At 40.7% G+C, this 19,471-nt stretch overlaps 1 protein-coding gene across 1 annotated transcript in view; it reads left to right on the top strand.

Annotated features, from left to right (window-relative positions):
* Nucleotides 1-1,214: 1,214 nt before the first annotated feature.
* Nucleotides 1,215-19,471, top strand: part of LOC114548296 (RNA binding protein fox-1 homolog 3) — a 144,816-nt gene continuing 126,559 nt past the window's right edge. The window contains exons 1-2 of the mRNA XM_028568150.1: nt 1,215-1,250; nt 5,728-5,976. Coding sequence (XP_028423951.1) covers nt 1,215-1,250; nt 5,728-5,976 — 285 coding nt within the window. The remainder of the gene's footprint in view (nt 1,251-5,727; nt 5,977-19,471) is intronic.

Raw genomic sequence — 19,471 nt, forward strand, 5'->3', positions numbered from 1 at the left:
TATAATTACAAAGCAAAACAAACATATCAGTGTCTGTAGTAGATAATCATGTCCTTCTTTAATTAATGCCAATGAATAATACCCTCAATGGGATATTGTATTGAGTTACAGAAACTAGTTAAAAAGGAAGGATGTCAGGACTATTGCTCTTAATCTTGCAATACAACTCTGATGTCAGCCACTCTGTTTTGTCCACTTCTGGATCATAACACATATAAAAACATTTAGATTATATATCATATATTTTTAACAATGCTTCTGTTTCTTTACCTGTCTAACTTGTAACAATGCCATTGTGATCACAGACCTCAGTGATGAAATGACTTTGGGGAATACAGCGTTATCAGAACCAACAAAAATACATGAACAAATATGGACGAAACTATGAAAACAAGACCAAGTTGAAATGAAGTGGAAGACCAAAGAATGAACAAGCTAAATACACTCTACGGTACTGGTAACAGTTTTTACACTTTAAAGATTGCCACCTGAAAACAAGTGATTTGTAAGAGCTGATTCAAAAAAATCATACAAGTTTGCACAACCTGCGCGAAGATGAAGGATATTAAGTACAAAACAACTTCAGGTTAAAACTGCCACTAAAGCTTGACAAGAGCTGTCTAGTGTAAATCTATGTGTGTATTTGTACTGGCTGTGTATTGTTCATTCCGGCTGTTAGGACATCACAACAAGTTAAAAAAAGCATTACTTCTATCCAAATCAATCATGCACAACAAAGTCCTGTTGCATTATTGATGACTTGACTCGTTTGCTGCTAGAGATTTATATTTTTCTTCATTTGTATGTGAAGTGAGCTTAAGTAAACCCTAAATTGAGCATAACGCTTCTCTGCTTGGGGAGTCGACTATGACTCTGTGCCAGGAACGATGTAGCTACAGTCAGTGAGCCATCGGCAAAATGCTTCATTATGCTCAACACCATCAATCTCCATGCTTAAGAATAGCCAACTTCAATACCACTATTGGAAACAGCGATGGTCAGACTCTCATCCCGTCTCAAAACGTTGCTGTGATTGATTTTTAAAAATGTTGAGCCATTTTCCTAGAAGATTTTGAGCAGTGTTGTAGAAAGGCAGGGTGCTAATATGTCAGATGAATTCATCATCATTGGTTGGAGTAAATTATTATTTGACAGGCATGTAAATTAGAAGGAAAGCATGGACAGGGGTGAAAGAGCATGCTACTCACCTTAACATGGAAGGAAAAAAGGAATCACAGCAACTGAAGCAAGTGGAGATGAGAGGGAAAATGTCAACTTGTATTAGAAACATGGATTTCAAAACAGAGGTTGTCATCAAAAGAGTATCAGTTAATTGATCTTTCTCATCTATATAAGGGATGTCATTTGCATCACTTTTCTTTGCTCTATGTGTTTGTTATTCCCTCTGCTGTTTGAGTGTTTGTGTGTATGTATTTGGTCTTTCCACAGAGAAATCTCCTTGTGGGTGAGGTGGTTTAGTCTTGATCAAACAGACTTCGGTTCTACAAATAAAGCCAATATTTTTTCTCTTGCCATGTACAAAGGATACACTCTCACTCTCTCTCAGTCATGCAGAATAACACTGTTGTATGTTATATTTGTATTTGATTTGGTTATCTCTTTTGATGTTTATTGACAGACAGGTAGTTTGTTGACTTGCTGTGTCATCTCCCAGCCTTGTCACTGTCAGGATTTTATGACCAAACCATGGCTCTTATTAAATTGCAATGATAGAGATACATACACGGATTAACTGAGTTACTTTCTCTCGCCTCCTTCCCCTTAGTCTTGTCCTGAAAGTCCTCCAGTATGTCTCATATACCTACGTATATACCTACGTAAAACATCTCTGTCGAACTTAACTGGCAATTAGGCCAAGATCTGGGGCAAGATGCTAAAAAGCATTATTTTCAGCCCACATTAGACTTGTTATTTAGAACAGCATAGAAGAAGTGCAATTTCACCAATTGTGTCACATCGGCAAAGTTCACCGACAGCACCAGAGCGGCTGTGATTACACACATTTTACAAACCTTTTGGGGACGGGCCCTCCCCCACCCTCTCTTCAGCAAATCAAATCACATCTCAGTTCTGCTTTTGCCTTCCTATAGTCAGAAACTCAAAGCTGACCTATTCTGAACTCATAATAAGGAAAATACAAAGAAATTTAGTTCTCATTCTCAACTTTACTAATTCACCTAATTCGTACAACGTTTTATTTTCTTGGATGTTCAAGGGCTCAACTGAGCCACTAACGACCTCTGACTCCTCGATAAGTTTGCTGTAACATATAGTTCAGGACCTTAATAAAGTTTGATTTGAATATAAGTTTGTAATTTTGGTTTTGACAAGATGTCTTTTGACCATTTTTCTTCAAATCTTATGGGTAACTTAATTCTGATAGTGTTCAAGCTACAGGTTAAATTGTTATGATATATACTGTATATTGTAATTCAACTTGAACATGAACAGCATAAATCTCGGTACTTGCCTCCCCCGTCAGAGTTACTGAGGCGGCACTAAGCACCATGGGTATAGTCCACCTGTCTGCTGAGAGTGTATAATGTACAACTCTAAATACTATTTTCATGTTTTTTTTTCTGTCATGCTATGTATATATCATTATTGCAAGGGGGATTTACCACTATACAAGGTTATATTTATGTCATATATCATTGAAGCTAAATAAATGTAGTCTTCCCCATACATTATGGACTTGCCTTTGGTATTCCTTCTTATTATCCAAATTAATCTGTAGGCCAACATATATCATATTTGCAGTTGGTTTTATTGTAAGTAAGTAAGTAAGTAAACTTTATTTATATAGCACCTATCACAGATAGAATCACAAAGTGCTTTACATGCAGCAAGTTTAACAATTTAAAAACATCATACAAAACATAAAAACATGATAGATCATTCAACTGAAAGCTTGTCTGAATAGTAGTGTCTTCAGCTGTTTTTTTAAAATAAACAATCGAATCGGCCACACGCAGCGACAGGGGCAGGGTATTCCACAATTTGGGAGCAACTGCCTGAAAGGAGCGGTCTCCCCGAGTTTTAAGGCGGGTTTTAGGTAGGGGTGCAACGGATAAAAAAACTCATGGTTTGGATCGTTTCTCAGATCAGAGTCACGGATCGGATCATTTTTCGGATCAGCAAAAAAAAAAAAAAAGGAAAATAAAAAAGACAAGACAAATAAAAATCCTGCCTCATTCACTGCATTTATTTGATTTTGGCATTATCAGTTGTGACTGGGATATTACTAGTACTGGGCCTCTTTATCTTCCATTCCTCCACTGCTTGTGTCAGTACTTCTCATCTCCCAGTCTGCTGTGATGAAGTGAGCGGTTATCGTCACATAGCTCTCCGTTCCCGTGGATGTCTTAACGTGGCTCAAGCACTTTCAACATGTGTTTAAAGCCCTCGTTTTGCACAACCGAATATGGCCTCATCACGTTTGTGATGGCTTTAGCCCGGTCTGATTGTGCAACAAGGGGCTGCTTAACTGCCGCGGTGATAAGCGGTTGTTGAGCAGCTTTTGTTTTCACTCCTGTCAGTGAAACACCGGGGTGATGTCGCTTCAAATGCGTCATATGGCTTTCTTGTGCCACAGTGCCTACACACCGTCGCGGTTTTATCCACTAACCTCTTTCCTTCATCATTATATTTGACAGGGAAGCCAAAATGCTCCCATACAGGGGATTTAAATGACACAGGGCGATCAAGCTCCTCCGTTCCTCCGCTCGCCATGACCACGCTGTGTGTGGACTGAACATGCGCACAACTGTTTTTTTTTCGGCAGATCACGTGTGTGCCGAACCGAAGATATTTATCCGAACGGATCATGGATCAATGACGATCCGTTGCACCACTAGTTTTAGGGACCATCAGGAGATTTTGACCTGAGGAACGAAGAGTGCGGAAATAAGAGTAAAGGGTCAACATGTCTGCGATATATTGAGGCGTCTGTCCATGTAGTGCTCTAAAAGTTAAAACTAAAATTTTCGAATCAATTCTGTATTTTCAATCAGTTAATCTACCAGACTCTGATTCTTTGAATGAGCAGTACAACTGAATGTCATCAGCATAAAAGTGATAAGACACATTATTAAAATTATGGATTATTTCACCAAGAGGGCTAATATACAATAAAAACAAAAGAGGACCTAAGTGACCTAAAGGACCCGTATGACAGAGGGGTCATTTCTGACAAAATGTTGTTAACAGACACACAAAATGATCTATCACTCAGTAAGAGGTGAACCATTTAAGAACAGAACAGAAAACCCCATTTCATTGTGTAACCGATGTAACAATACTGTATGGTCCAATGTATCAAATGCAGATTATAGGTCAAGTAAAATCAACACAGTGTACTGTCCAGAGTCAGCAGCCATCAGAATGTAATTTGATACTTTAAGAAGCGCAGTCTCAGTTGAATGGCATTTACGAAAACCTGACTGAAATTTATCAAGTTAATTTTTCCCATCAAGAAATGAAGTCAGCTGGCCCGCCACCACTCTCTCAAGGATTTTAGATAAAAAAGGCAGTTTAGATATAGGCCTGTAGTTAGTTGGTTCAAAAGAATCCAAATTAGTTTTCTTCAGTATGGGGCTGACAACTGCTTGTTTAAAATGGCTGGGCACAGAACCGGTTAAAAGGGAAAGGTTAATCATTTTAACAACATACGGTCCAACTAAATCAAATACATTTAATAGCAATGAAGTCGGCAATACATCGAGCGGACTTGAAGATGGTTTCACTTTACTTAATAGACCCTTAATATCATCACGAGTGATAGGTGAAAAAGTATCCCAAGAGTATGAGGCAGCTGACCCACAGGATATGATCTCAAGAGATGGGTTTATAGTAGATCTAATATCTTGCACCTTGTTTACAAAAGCATGTAAAAACCTATTACAATCAGTCTTTGAGTGTACAGACACTTGGGGAGCAAGGGGAGATACAATCTTAGATATGGTATCAAACAGGACTTTAGGATTTTTCTTGTTCAGAGTTACCAGATTAGCAAAATAATCCGACCTGGCCTGTTTTAGCGTAACATTTAGCAGTGTGATAAGCTCCCTCAGATGCAGTCTATGTATTTTAAAACAGCTGAGACACAGCTATTAGTTATCAGGGCTGATAAAACAAAGAACAACACTAGAAAAACCACAGATACATGTGAGGGCAGAGACAGAGCAGAGGCAAAGCCGAACACATGCGCCATCTTGCTGAGAAGATGGCATATATGCAATATTATATTTGTGTACAATTTGATTGGTATTAATAGCTACATGTACATATTTTTATTAACCAAATATAGGTATTTATGTACAGTACAAACTGTGGAAATGTATGTAATGAAATGCATACAAAAATAAAGTGGGATAAAAATTGAAGTGGGATATATTATCAAGATATACGTATAAATATAAATACATTCAAGACACATGCAATGATAATGTCATGTAACTGCTGAATTAGGGTACTGGAACCTTTTGTTGTGAATGTTCTCACGTGGTTTGCTTTGATGCATTTTAGTTTGGAAGTTTCTCTGTGAAAATATACCAAACCAAGAAAACAACAAACTCATCAATTGATTCGGACCAGAGCAAACCAACTATAGATATGAAAATGCCCTAAAATATCAATCCTTTTTAACCTGTTGGTTTGCTGTTTTCCATCCCTCTGTCCTGTCGCTATCTCTATCTGTCCATGCAGGGTAACCAAGAGGCCCCAGCTCCCCCTGAAGCCATGGCCCAACCCTTCCCACAGGCCCAGTACCCCCCTCCTCCACAGAATGGGATCCCAGCTGAGTATGCCACGCCCCACACCCACCCACCGGCAGAATACAGAGGACCAAGCACGGTGGCCGAGCACACCCTGACACTCTACACGCCTACACACACACAGAGCGAACAGCCGGGAAATGACAGCAACACCCCCACTCTCACAGCCAACACAGTAACCGTGAGTCTACAGTATATACTAACATCGTTATGAACCACACATGGAATAAATTGTTTTGCTGTATTTTGATTCAAAGTTGGTGTCAATGAGGACTGAAAAAGTTATGGGGACTTGACTGATGGTTTCTTGGTTGGATTTTCTACCCCTTGTAGTCAGTCAAGTCCATACTTGACTGACTACAAGGGGTAGAAAATCTTCAATATCAACATTTGTAAATCTGCGTTACTGTTAATGTGCGCTTCTGCAGATTTGAGAAAAAACATCTCCTTTACAACAAAAAGTATCTCATTTACAGTATTCAATTGTTTATTAGACCTATTTCTTCATAACAAATGATTTTTAAATGAAAAATATATTACTGTAGTGATCTTAAGAAAGTGGAACACTATGCTGCCATTGAGCTACTGTTTTAGGTTCAGTTATGATCACACTAAAAATGGTCCCTTACATAAGGTTTTTGGGGTTGAAATTCCTCCTCACCAGTTACTGTACAAGGTGAATAGATTGTTGAGATTGACTCCCCTAATTTTTTTATTATTTAAATTTGATTCAATTTCTGCAGTCACAAGATTATCAAATCCTACAGGGACCTAAGACCAATGGGTTCCATCATGTCTATGTGCAGCCATGGTAAAACGAGCTGTCATTGGCTATCAACACGTCAATCATGATGATTGTAGCCAATCAAATTCCCTTCCCAATAATGTATAGCATGGATAGGAACGTTGCATTGGAGCCAGTCTAAATGAACGGCTAAACAGAGCTAAGTCCTTCCTTCCAGAGCCAGCCATCACATTAATTTGTTTTGTGAGGTGATCATTTGAATTAAAGGTCCCAGGACATGGTGCTCTTTGGATTCTTTTATATAGACCTTAGTGGTCCCCTAATACTGTATCTGAAGTATCTTTTATATAGGCCTTAGTGGTCCCCTAATACTGTATCTGAAGTCTCTTTCATGAAATTCAGCCTTGGTGCAGAATTACAGCCACTAGAGCCAGTCCCACAATGAGCTTAGTATCTGCCATTTCTGTGTCTGTAGCTATTGAGGAGGAGGAGGGGAGGGGGCACGGTGGAGGGTGGGGTGTGGCCTTGACTAACTGCCACATTTGAAAGCCATAATGTCTCTCTCTCATGGGTGGGCCAAATTCTCTGGGTGGGCAAAGCAGAGAAAGGGGAGGTAACCTTGCTCCTTATGACCTCATAAGGAGAAGATTCCAGATTGGCCCATCTGAGCTTTCATTTTCTCAAAGGCAGAGCAGGATACCCAGGGCTTGGTTTACACCTATCGCCATTTCAAGCCATAGGGGGACGATAGGCAGGCTGGGGGAATGCATATTAATGTTAAAAAAACCTCATAAAATGAAATCTTCATGCCATGGGACCTTTAATGCAAAATGTTTTATAGTCATCTAAATGCTTTAGTATGTTTTCGCCAGTGTCACAGAAGTGAGTAAAATCAATTGGCACAATTTGAGGTCTAAAAGTGTATACAGGTGTGGTTGAGAAGATGTAGAGGGTAAGTGTGGTAATTTGCATAATGCGGCATAAAGCATGTCTTAGGTATTGTTATTGAAGTATGACTTACAAGGGCCATGACAAGGGCCAAAAAAAATGTTTTAACCGTGTTTTAACTGATGTAGTTTATGTTGTGTTTTAATCACATTGTTAACATGTACATTTTCAGAAACTACAAGAATTTAGATTTTTTTTATTGGCACCTTCAGACATACAAAACAAATTACACAACGTGTGACAGGTAATAGCAGATGGTGCAGATAAACACAAATTGAATAGGAACAAAGACACTCTCCCACCCTCTGCGATCTTGAGGAAAACAACGCAAATAAACAAACAGAAACCACACCTTGCCTAATCACTCTCCTCAGTCTTGTGGCACTGAAGTTATTAAGTCTGATATTTGTGCTGCTGCACTTTTCCATAGGTTGATAGTTGATGATCTGGCTTTGTTAATCCTTGCTGTAGAGAACTCAAGCATAACTATGTCCAGAAGGTATGCCAACCAATGTTTTATACAAAGCGAGTGGGGGGCGGGCAGCGCTGAGCTATCACTTTCTTGGTTGTAGTTGAGCCGGCTAGCCAAATTTTCCTCTGTCTCCCAAGCAGGTGTAATTTAGAATTGTCATTAAGTAACAAAACAATCGGGTCAGTATGAATTCAAAATCCTATCACATCAGATATTGATCTTGATTGATTGATGTTGTTTTATTCCAGAAGTCATGCACCTGTTCACATGCCCAGACCATATGCAGGAAAGTTCCAGTTTGTTCAGGTTGACAGAACGTGTAATAGGGAGTGGGAATGACTTCAGAGATGTATCTCTTCTGAGGAGTCCAATATGTCCTATGACATATGTTGAAGTGGATCTGCTGGTGATTTGGGTTCTTGGAACAGTGGAAAATGTCCCAAACTGCCTCCCAATTAATTGTGTTCCCCTCAGGGCTCAGCTCTCACTCCCATTTCCCCACTATTGGGAGTTCTCCTATGGATACTTGCATCAGTTTAGCATAAATCCTGGACACTTAGAATTTAGATTTCAAATTAAGCCCCATACATACCTTCCTGTCTTGTAGTTGTACTGTTATATGCTTTATAAGCCATTTAGGCACAAATTTAAGAAGTTATTGTGGGAGTGGCCATGGGATAAAAACAGAGTGGTGGGGTAAATCTGACTTTAAAATGCAATGGGAACAGGGAAATCTAAAATTCAAACCACCATCTTATATTTTAACTCATGTATATTTTAGCCACAAATCCGTGGTGTGTTATTCTCCTTTGAAGGTTTAAAGATAGTTAGTTGAGACCTAGAGTTGCAGCCCACATGCTTTCTATTGGTGGGGGCTCGCTGGGAAGCATGCAGGAAACTGAAAGTGAAACCTCTCTTGCTGTCTGAAGTTCCTTTGACACTACATGAAACTTAAAACTTTAAAATGTTAGGATCATCCAATCATGATTGCCTTGGGGTTCCATATTTGATCAGCTACTGGCTTGACCTCTGTGAGTTGATTCTGAAAGCAGTTACAAGATCTGGGAGACCAAAGCGACACAAAGCAGGGTTCCATTCACAATGTTCTAAAGGTTTAATGAGACACATAAGGATATTTACATTTTCTAACAATAGCTCCATTCACTTAGATGACATGACGGTAGATAGATAAAAAAAAGATGCTCCATAGAAAAGGAGGATTGGTTCAACACATAAATCTTCAGAAAGGAAAACAGCGTAACAATTTATGATACTCGTGGCAATTTTGTAATCCCACTTTGACAATGAGGAATGAGACAAAAATCTCTTAAAGTATTGTCAAACTTCTAATGCTCAGAGCATAGTACACAGGACAAAGATTGGTTGGTAATATGCACACCGATGGGAAGCTGTTCTCTCACTTTATACCTTGGCGAGGGCCTCCCTATCTGGCCAGTGTGGTGTCTTTCAGTTTGTGTTTTGCATGCCTTTGTTCTCAAGATATAGGGCTTACCAGCCAGAGGTGAGTAGCGTGATGACATCCAGGTGGGAGACGCCTTAGCACATGTATCGGTTAGCAAATGCAATCAGTTAAGTTTTACTCAGTAAAAGGTTGCATTATAAAGGAATCAGCATAATCAAATACTAAGGAAGTTTAAACTTGATTACATCAGTTTTGTCAAATGCATTTGCATTACAACATGATTAAAGACACTCCATCACAGTTACAAATGTAACAAATGTAAGCAACAAGGAAGAAATGGAGTTACCCTGCCCTGAGGAAGCCCAAGGCCCCCGTCTGGAGCCAGGCCCAGATGGAGTTTGGAGTTTACCCTGGTGGACGAAAGGGTCGGTAGGGGGGGAAAACTGTGACTGTTGTTTGTGCATATGCACCAAACAAAAGCTTGGAGTATTCGGCCTTCTTGGAAACCCCGAATGGAGTCCTGCATGGGGCTCCAGTAGGGGACTCCATAGTTCTGCTGGGAGACTTTAATGCGCACGTGGGCAATGATAGAGACACCTGGAGATGTGGGATTGGGAGGCATGGCCTCCATGATCTAAACCTGACAGACTTTCTACTCACACCTCCGGTGGAGCTTTTCGTGCATCCCTGTAAAAACAGGGAACCATCCAAGCTGTGTACAGTAAGGATGTGGGATGCTGTTGACCTCAACTGAGGATGTAATTGGGTGGTGGAAAGAGCACTTTGAGGAACTGAGTAACCTGAATCCAACTAACACGTCCCAGTAAAGTAGCTGTGATAAAACCTCTTCTGAAAAAATCCATCCCCGATCCTGAGGTCTTAGCCAACTAAAGACCTATATCTAATCTTCCCTTTCTCTCCAAGATCCTTGAGAAGGTAGTCTCTAATCAGTTATGTGACTTTCTCCATAGCAATAGTTTATATGAGGACTTTCAGTCAGGATTTAGAATGCATCATAGCACAGAGACAGCACTGGTGATAATTACTAACGACCTTCAAACTGCTTCAGACAAAGGACATCTTAGTGCTGCATTTGACACTATTGACCATACCATCCTGTTACAGAGACTGTAACATTTAGTTGGCATTAAAGGAATCACACTAAGCTGGTTTAAGTCCTATTTATCTGATCAATATCAATTTGTTAATGTTAATGATGAATCCTCCATGCACGCTAAAGTTAGCCATGGCATTCCACAAGGCTCAGTGCTTGGACCAATTCTATTTACCTTATGTATGCTTCCTCTAGGAAATATCATTAGGAAAATCTCAATTAACTTTCACTGTTATGCGGATGACACCCAATTACACCTATCGTCACCTAGACGAAACTAGTCAGTTAACTAAACTTCAAGCATGCGTTAAAGATATAAAATCATGGATGACCTACAATTTTCTGATGTTAAACTCTGATGTTAAGTTATTGTGCTGGGCCCTAAACACCTCCGAACCTCATTATCCAAAGATATAGCTACTCTGGTTGGCATTGCCCTGGCCTCCAGCACTACTGTCAGAAATCTAGGAGTTATTTTTGATCAGGATATATCCTTGAACACCCACAAAAACCAAACCACAGCCTTTTTTCAACCTTTGTAACATTGCCTTGTCCTGTCTCAAAACGATGCTGAAAAACTAGTCCATGCATTTGTTACTTCCAGGCTGGGCTATTGTAATTTATTACTGTGAGGTTGCTCAAATAAGTCCCTTAAAACTCTCAAGCTAATCCAGAATGCTGCAGCGTGTGTTCTGACAAGAACTAAGAAAAGAGATCATATTTCTCCTGTATTAGCTTCTCTGCATTGGCTTCCTGTAAAATCCAGGATTGAATATAAAATCCTTCTCCTGACCTACAAAGCTCTAAATGGTCAAGCACCATCATATCTTGAAGAGCTCCTAGTACCTTATTGTCCCACTATTCAATTCAATTCAATTCAATTTTATTTATAGTATCAAATCATAACAAAAGTTATCTCGAGACACTTTACAGATAGAGTAGGTCTAGACCACACTCTATAAATTCCAAAACCCCAACAATTACAGTAATTCCCTCAAGAGCAAGCATTAGCAGTGGCTATTGCGACAGTGGCAAGAAAAAACTCCCTTTTAGGAAGAAACCTCGGCAGACCCAGACTCTTGGTAGGCGGTGTCTGACGGGCCAGTTGGGGGCGTGATGAACAGTGGTGATAACAGTCACATTAGAAGTCACAGTGACTTTGAAGGTTATCGTGGAAGTTCATGTCATAGCAGGGCACATTGTGTCATACTGAGTAGTGCAGTCTCCTATACCGGATCCTGACTACTCTGTGCATAGGAACATCACAGCAGGGCGTTGCGGGATGTAACGTGGCGCTGCAGAGCACGGGTTGGTGCGGCGGGTGCAGCAGGACGCAGCAGGATGCGGCCGGGAAATGCAGAGAATCGCAGAGCATTGCTCTGCGAAGAAGAAACATAAGGACTCCGGGGAGTAAACTCCCCAGAGCTAGATTAGTAACAAGCATTTCTGGGACAGGATGCATACAAAAGTAACAACTAGAGACGAGAGAGCAGCTCAGTGTGTCTTAGGGAGGAACAGCCTCCCCGGCAGTCTAGAATTGTAATAGCATAACTTAAGAGAGGCAGGTTAAAGAGAGGTGCCTGGTCGGGCTAGAACTCTCCCCAACCGGATCGGGCTGTACTGCCCTGCCTCCCTCTACTCTCGCTAGATTGTTAATTATACAGTATATAAAACTGATGACTACGAGGAGAAGCAGGTGGGCCGGGTTAGGCGGACGCTGCAACTCCTCACTCCTTAACTATAAGCTTTATCAAAGAGAAGAGTTTTCAGTTTACTCTTAAATGTGGTGACGGTGTCTGCTCCTCTAACCCATACTGGGAGCTGGTTCCACAATACTGGAGCCTGATAGCTGAAGGCCCTGGCCCCCAGTCTACTTCCAGAGACTCTAGGAACCATAAGTAGCCCCGCATTCCGGGAGCGCAGTGCTCTAGTGGGACAATAAGGTACTATGAGCTCTTCTAAGTAGGATGGTGCTTGACCATTTAGAGCTTTGTAAGTCAGGAGGAGGATTTTAAATTTGATCCTATATTTCACTGGAAGCCAATGCAGAGAAGCTAATACAGGAGAAATATGATCTCTTCTCTTATTTCTCGTCAGAACACGTGCTGCAGCATTCTGGATCTGGAGAGTCTTAAGGGACTTATTTGGGCAACCTGATAATAAGGAATTGCAGTAATCTAGTCTAGAAGTAACGAATGCATGGACTAGTTTTTCAGCATCGTTTTGAGACAGGATATTCCTAAATTTGGCAATGTTACGAAGATGGAAAAAGGCTATTCTTGAGGTTTGTTTTAAGTGGGCGTTGAAGGATATATCCTGATCAAAAATAACTCCTAGATTTCTGACAGCAGTGCTGGAGGCCAGGGTAATACCATCCAGAGTAACTATATCTTTCGAAAACGAAGTTCGGCGGTGCGTTGGTCCTATCACAATAACTTCAGTTTTGTCTGAGTTTAACATCAGGAAATTGTGGGTCATCCAGGATTTTATATCCTCAATACACGTTTGAAGTCTTGCTAACTGACCACTTTCATCTGGCTTAATTGACAGATATAATTGGGTATCGTCTGCGTAACAGTGATAGTTAATTGAGTGTTTCCTAATAATATTACCTAGAGGAAGCATATATAAGGAAAATAGAATTGGCCTTGAGGAACGCCATGGCTAACTTTAGCGTGCTTGGAGGGTTTATCATTAACATTAACAAATTGGGATCGTTCAGAGAAATAGGACTTAAACCAGCTTAGTGCGATTCCTTTAATGCCAACTAAGTGTTCCAGTCTCTGTAACAGGATGGTATGGTCAATAGTATCAAAAGCAGCACTAAGATCTAGTAGAACAAGAATGGAGACAAATCCTTTGTCTGCAGCAGTTAGAAGGTCGTTAGTAATTTTCACCAGTGCCATCTCTGTGCTATGATTCTTTCTAAATCCGGATTGAAAATCATCAAATAGACTGTTGCTATGTAGAAAATCCCATAACTGATTAGCAACCACCTTCTCAAGGATCTTGGATAGAAAGGGAAGGTTAGATATAGGTCTATAGTTTGCTAAGACCTCAGGATCTAGGGTGGGTTTTTTCAGAAGAGGTTTTATCACAGCAATTTTAAATGACTGCGGTACATAACCTGTTAGTAAGGACATATTGATCATATCTAATAATGAAGTGTTTACCACGGGTAACGCTTCTTTGAGTAGCCTCGTTGGGATGGGGTCTAAGAGACAGGTAGATGGCTTTGCTGAGGATATCTTTAACATTAATTGTTGAAGGTCTATAGGATAAAAGCCGTCCAAGTATATGTCGGGAGTCGTCGTTCTTTCTAGCGGTCCTGCATTTAAAGATGAACTGTTAGAAGTTAAGGGCAAAAGATGATGAATTTTATCTCTAATGGTTATAATTTTATCATTAAAGAAGCTCATGAAGTCATCACTACTCAGAGCTAGAGGAATAGATGGCTCAGTTGAGCTGTGACTATCTGTCAGCCTGGCTACAGTGCTGAAAAGAAACCTTGGGTTGTTCTTATTGTCTTCTATTAATGATGAGTAATAGTCTGATCTGGCTTTTCTTAGGGCCTTCCTATAGGTTTTCAGACTGTCTTGCCATTCCAAACGGGATTCCTCCACTTTGGTGGAGCGCCACTTACTTTCGATGTTTTGTGAGATTTGTTTTAATTTGCGAGTTTGGGAGTTATACCAAGGAGCTAATTTCCTTTGCTTTATCGTCTTCTTTGTGAGAGGAGCGACAGAGTCTAAGGTCGTCCAAGTTGTAGCACCGTCTACAAATGTATCAATTTGAGAGGGACTGAGGTTAACATAGAGATCCTCTGTTATGTTAAGGCACGACATAGACTGGAATGCTGTAGGAATATTTTCCTTAAATTTAGCTATAGCACTGTCAGATAGGCATCTAGTGTAGAAGCTGCTATCTGGTTTAGTATGGTCAGGTAGCAAGAATTCAAAAGTAATTAAAAAATGATCTGATAATACCAGATTCTGCGGAAATATTATTAAATCCTCAATTTCAATACCATATGCCAGCACAAGGTCGAGGGTGTGGTTAAAACAGTGCATCGCCTTGTGCACACTCTGACTGAAACCGACTGAATCCAGTAATGAGTTGAAAGCAGTAGTAAGGCTATTGCTGTCAACGTCCACATGGATATTAAAATCACCTACAATAAGTACTTTGTCTGATTTAAGGACTACACATGATAAAAACTCTGAGAATTCAGATAAAAATTCAGAATACGGACTTGGAGCTCGGTAGACAACAACAAATATAATTGGCTGTACTGATTTCCGTGTTGGATGTTGAAGATTAAGAACAAGGCTTTCGAAAGTATTATAATTTAGTTTGGGTTTAGGGTTAATTAACAAGCTTGAATCAAATATGGCTGCAACTCCACCTCCTCGGCCTGAGCCTCTAGGAATTTGAGTATTAATATGACTGGGAGGGGTGGCTTCATTTAGACTAACATATTCTTCATGGCCCAGCCAGGTTTCAGTAAGACAGAATAGATCAATTTGATTATCAGATATCAATTCATTTACGAGTACTGCTTTAGAAGAGAAAGATCTGATATTTAGTAATCCACATCTAATTTTCCTATCCTTTTCTATCATTGCAGTGGTAATTTTAATTCCAATTAGGTTGTTAAGTATTGCCCCTCTATTCACCACTTTGTGTGGTCTGTTGTTGATAATAACTGGAATAGTACTAGTACTACACGTTACTGGAATAATACTAGTACTACATGTTATCCTACAGAAAACATTTTTAGATTCATCCACTTGTATAGTGCTATCAGGATCAATACCTGGGGGACATGAATCTGTGATATTTTCAACATAATGTCAATACTTGCCTTCTGTCAGTGTGGTCGTTATGTTGTCAGATAGCAGCCTGGCTCCGTGTCGGTTTGGGTGGAGACCATCACGCTTCAGCAGGTTGGGCATCTCCCAGAACAAGTTGAAGTTGTCGACATAGGGAATGCTCAGGGAAGTGCAGAGTGGTACCAGCCAGGTGTGGAGCCAGAACAGTCTGGACCATCTCTCCGCACCCTTCCTGTAGGTAGAGTGCTGCACTCCAAGAATGCAGAGTTTCTTGTGGCTCCTAGAGTCTCTAATAGTAGAATGGGAGCCAGAGCCTTCAGCTATCAAGCTCCTCTCCTGTGGAACCAGCTCCCAGTGTGGGTTCGGGAGGCAGACACCGTCACCACATTTAAGAGTAAACTTAAAACTCTCCTCTTCGATAAAGCTTATAGTTATGGAGTGAGGAGTTGCAGAGTTTGCCTAGACCGGCGGGGGAGGGTATATAGCATAGACACGGCACCCCTTCTCTTCTCTGCTTCTCTTCATAGTTGTCAGATTCATCTACCAACCCTTATAGAACTGGCTCAGGTTTGCCTTGCACCAGCTCTTTATTTTGCTGTTATAGTTTTAGACTGCCGGGGGACTTCCTTAGACACACTGAGCTCCTCTCTCCTCTCTCTTTGTGCATCCATGTCCCAGAAATGCTTGTTACAAACCTAGCTCTGGGGGAGCTTATTCCCCAGAGTTCTTATGTATTTTTGCCGTGGTCCTGCTCCGCACCCTGCTATGCCCTGCTACGCCTTGCTACATCCTGCTACGTCCTGCTATGCCCTGCAGTGCCCCGCTACACCCTGTAATGCCCTGCAGGGCACTGCTATGCCATGAACTACTACAACTACTATTTCTAGTCATAGTTCCATTATTTTTATTGTGACTATTATGTGACTATTATTGCCACTGTTCATCACACCCCCAACAGGCACTGTCAGACACCGCCTACCAAGAGCCTGGGTCTGTCCAAGGTTTCTCCCTAAAAGGAAGTTTTCCTCACCACCCGAGGTTTCTCCCTAAAAGGGAGTTGTTCCTTGCTAGTGTTGCACTAAATGCTTGCTATTGGGGGAATTATTGGAATTGTTGGGTCTTTGTAAATTATAGAGTGTGGTCTAGACCAACTCTATCTGTAAAGTTTCTTGAGAGAACTATTGTTATGATTTGCTACTATAAGTAAAATTGAATTGAAATTGGACTCGTTCCAGGAGATGGTTGGCCTCCGCCAGGTCTAGAGTTATCTCAAGACACTTTACAGATAGAGTAGGTCTAGACCACACTCTATAATTTCCAAAGCCCCAACAATTACAGTAATTCCCTCAAGAGCAAGCATTAGCAGTGGCTGTGCGAAGAAAACTCCCTTTTAGGAAGAAACCTCGGACAGACCCAGGCTCTTGGTAGACGGTGTCTGACGGGGCCGGTTGGGGGTGTGATGAACAGTGGCATAATAGTCACATTAAAGATAATGGAACAGTGACTTCGAGGTAGTCCTGGAAGTTCATGTCATAGCAGGGCACATCGTGTCATACTGAGTAGTGCAGTCTCCTATACCGGATCCTGACTACTCTGTGTGTATGAACATCACAGCAGGGCGTAGCGGGATGTAACGTGGTACTGCAGAGCATGGGTGGATGCAGCAGACGCAGCAGGATGCGGCCGGGCGTTGAAGGGAATCACAGAGCATACCTCTGCGAAGAAGAAACATAAGGACCCCGGGGAGTAAACTCCCCAGAGCTAGGTTAGTAACAAGCAGTTCTGAGACAGGATGCATGCAAAAGGAGACAAATGAAAACATTGATGAGAGGCTGTACTGGCCTGTCTCCCTCTACTCTCACTATATTATTGATTATATGATCAATAAATCTGATGAATACAAAGAGAAGCAGGTGGGCCGGGTTAGGCGGATGCTGCAACTCCTCACTCCTTAACTATAAGCTTTATCAAAGAGGAGAATTTTCAGTTTACTCTTAAATGTGGTGACGGTGTCTGCCCCCCAAACCCAGACTGGGAGCTGGTTCCACAGGAAAGGAGCCTGATAGCTGAAGGCTCTGGCTCTCATTCTACTTTTAGAGACTCTAGGAACCACAAGTAACTCTGCATTCTGGGAGCGCAGTGCACTAGTGGGACAATAACGTACTAAGATCTGTTCTAAATAGGATGGTGCTTGACCATTTAGGGCTTTGTAGGTCAGGAGAAGGACTTTAAAGTCAATCCTGAATTTTACAGGAAGCCAATGCAGCGAAGCTAATATGGGAGAAATATGATCTCTTTTCTTAGTTCTTGTGAGAACACGCGCTGCAGCGTTCTGGATCAGCTGAAGAGTCTTAAGGGACTTATTTGAGCAACCTGACAGTAGGGAATTACAATAGTCCAGCCTGGAAGTAACAAATGCATGGACTAGTTTTTCAGCATCGTTTTGAGACAGGATATTCCTAATTTTGGCAATGTTACGAAGATGAAAAAAGGCTGTTCTCAATGTTTGTTTTAGATGGGCGTTAAAGGATATATCCTGATCAAAAATAACTCCTAGATTTCTGACAGTAATGCAGGAGTCCAGGACAATACCATCCAGACTAGCTATATCTTTAGATAATGAAGTTTGGAGGTGTTTAGGGCCCAGCACAATAACTTCAGTTTTGTTAGAGTTTAACATCAGAAAATTATAGGTCATCCAGGATTTTATATCTTTAATGCACGCTTGAAGTTTAGCTAACTGACTGGTTTCGTCTGGTTTGATTGACAAGTATAATTGGGTGTCATCCGCATAACAGTGATAGTTAATTGAGTGTTTCCTAATAATATTACCAAGGGGAAGCATACATAAGGAGAATAGAATTGGTCCCAGCACTGAGCCTTGTTAACTTTTGCGTACTTGGAGGATTTATCATTAACATTTACAAATTGAGATCGATCAGAGAAATAGGACTTAAACCAGCTTAGTGGGATTCCTTTAATGCCGACTAAGTGTTCCAATCTCTGTAACAGGATGGTATGGTCAATAGTGTCAAATGCAGCACTAAGATCTAGTAAAACAAGTATGGTGTCAAGTCCGTCTCTGTGCTATGATGCATTCTAAATCCTGATTGAAAGTCTTCAAATAAACTGTTGCTATGGAGAAAATCACATAACTGATTAGCAACTACCTTCCCAAGGATCTTGGAGAGAAAGGGAAGATTAAATATAGGTCTATAGTTTGCTAAGACCTCAGGATCGAGGGTGGGTTTTTTCAGAAGAGGTTTTATCACAGCTACTTTGAATGACTGCGGTACATAACCTGTTAATAGAGACATATTGATCATATCTAGTAATGAAGTGTTAACCAAGGGTAACGCTTCTTTGAGTAGCCTCGTTGCGATGGGGTCTAAGAGACAGGTAGATGGCTTAGCTGAAGCAGATAGGCATCTAGTGTAGAAGCTTTTATCTAATTTCGTATAATCGGGTATTAATAATTCGAAAGGTATTAAGAAGTGATCTAATAATAAAGGATTTTGCGGGAATACCACTACATCTTCAATTTTGATGCCATATGCCAGCACAAGGTCGAGGGTGTGGTTAAAACAGTGTGTGGCCTCATGAACACTGATTGAAACCAATTGAATCTAGTAGTGAGTTGAAAGCAGTACTAAGGCTATCACTGTCAATGTCCACATGGATATTAAAATCACCTACAATAAGTACTTTGTCTGATTTAAGGACTACAGATGATAAAAACTCAGAATACGGACCTGGAGCTCGGTAGACAACAACAAATATAATTGGCTGTACTGATTTCCATGTTGGATGTTGAAGATTAAGAACAAGGCTTTCAAAAGAGTTATAATTTAGTTTAGGTTTAGGATTAATTAACAGGCTTGAATCAAATATGGCTGCAACTCCCCCTCCTCGGCCTAAGCTTCTAGGAATTTGAGTATTAATATGACTGGGAGGAGTCGCTTCATTTAAACTAACATATTCTTCATGGCCCAGCCAAGTTTCAGTAAGACAGAATAGATCAATTTGATTATCGGATATCAATTTGTTTACTAGTACTGCTTTAGAAGATAGAGATCTGATATTTAATAGTGCACATCTAATTTTCCTATCCTGTTCTATCATTGCCGTGGTAGTTTTAATTC

The sequence above is a fragment of the Perca flavescens genome, chromosome 21 (assembly GCF_004354835.1).
Source record: "Perca flavescens isolate YP-PL-M2 chromosome 21, PFLA_1.0, whole genome shotgun sequence".
NCBI classification, from domain to species: domain Eukaryota; kingdom Metazoa; phylum Chordata; class Actinopteri; order Perciformes; family Percidae; genus Perca; species Perca flavescens.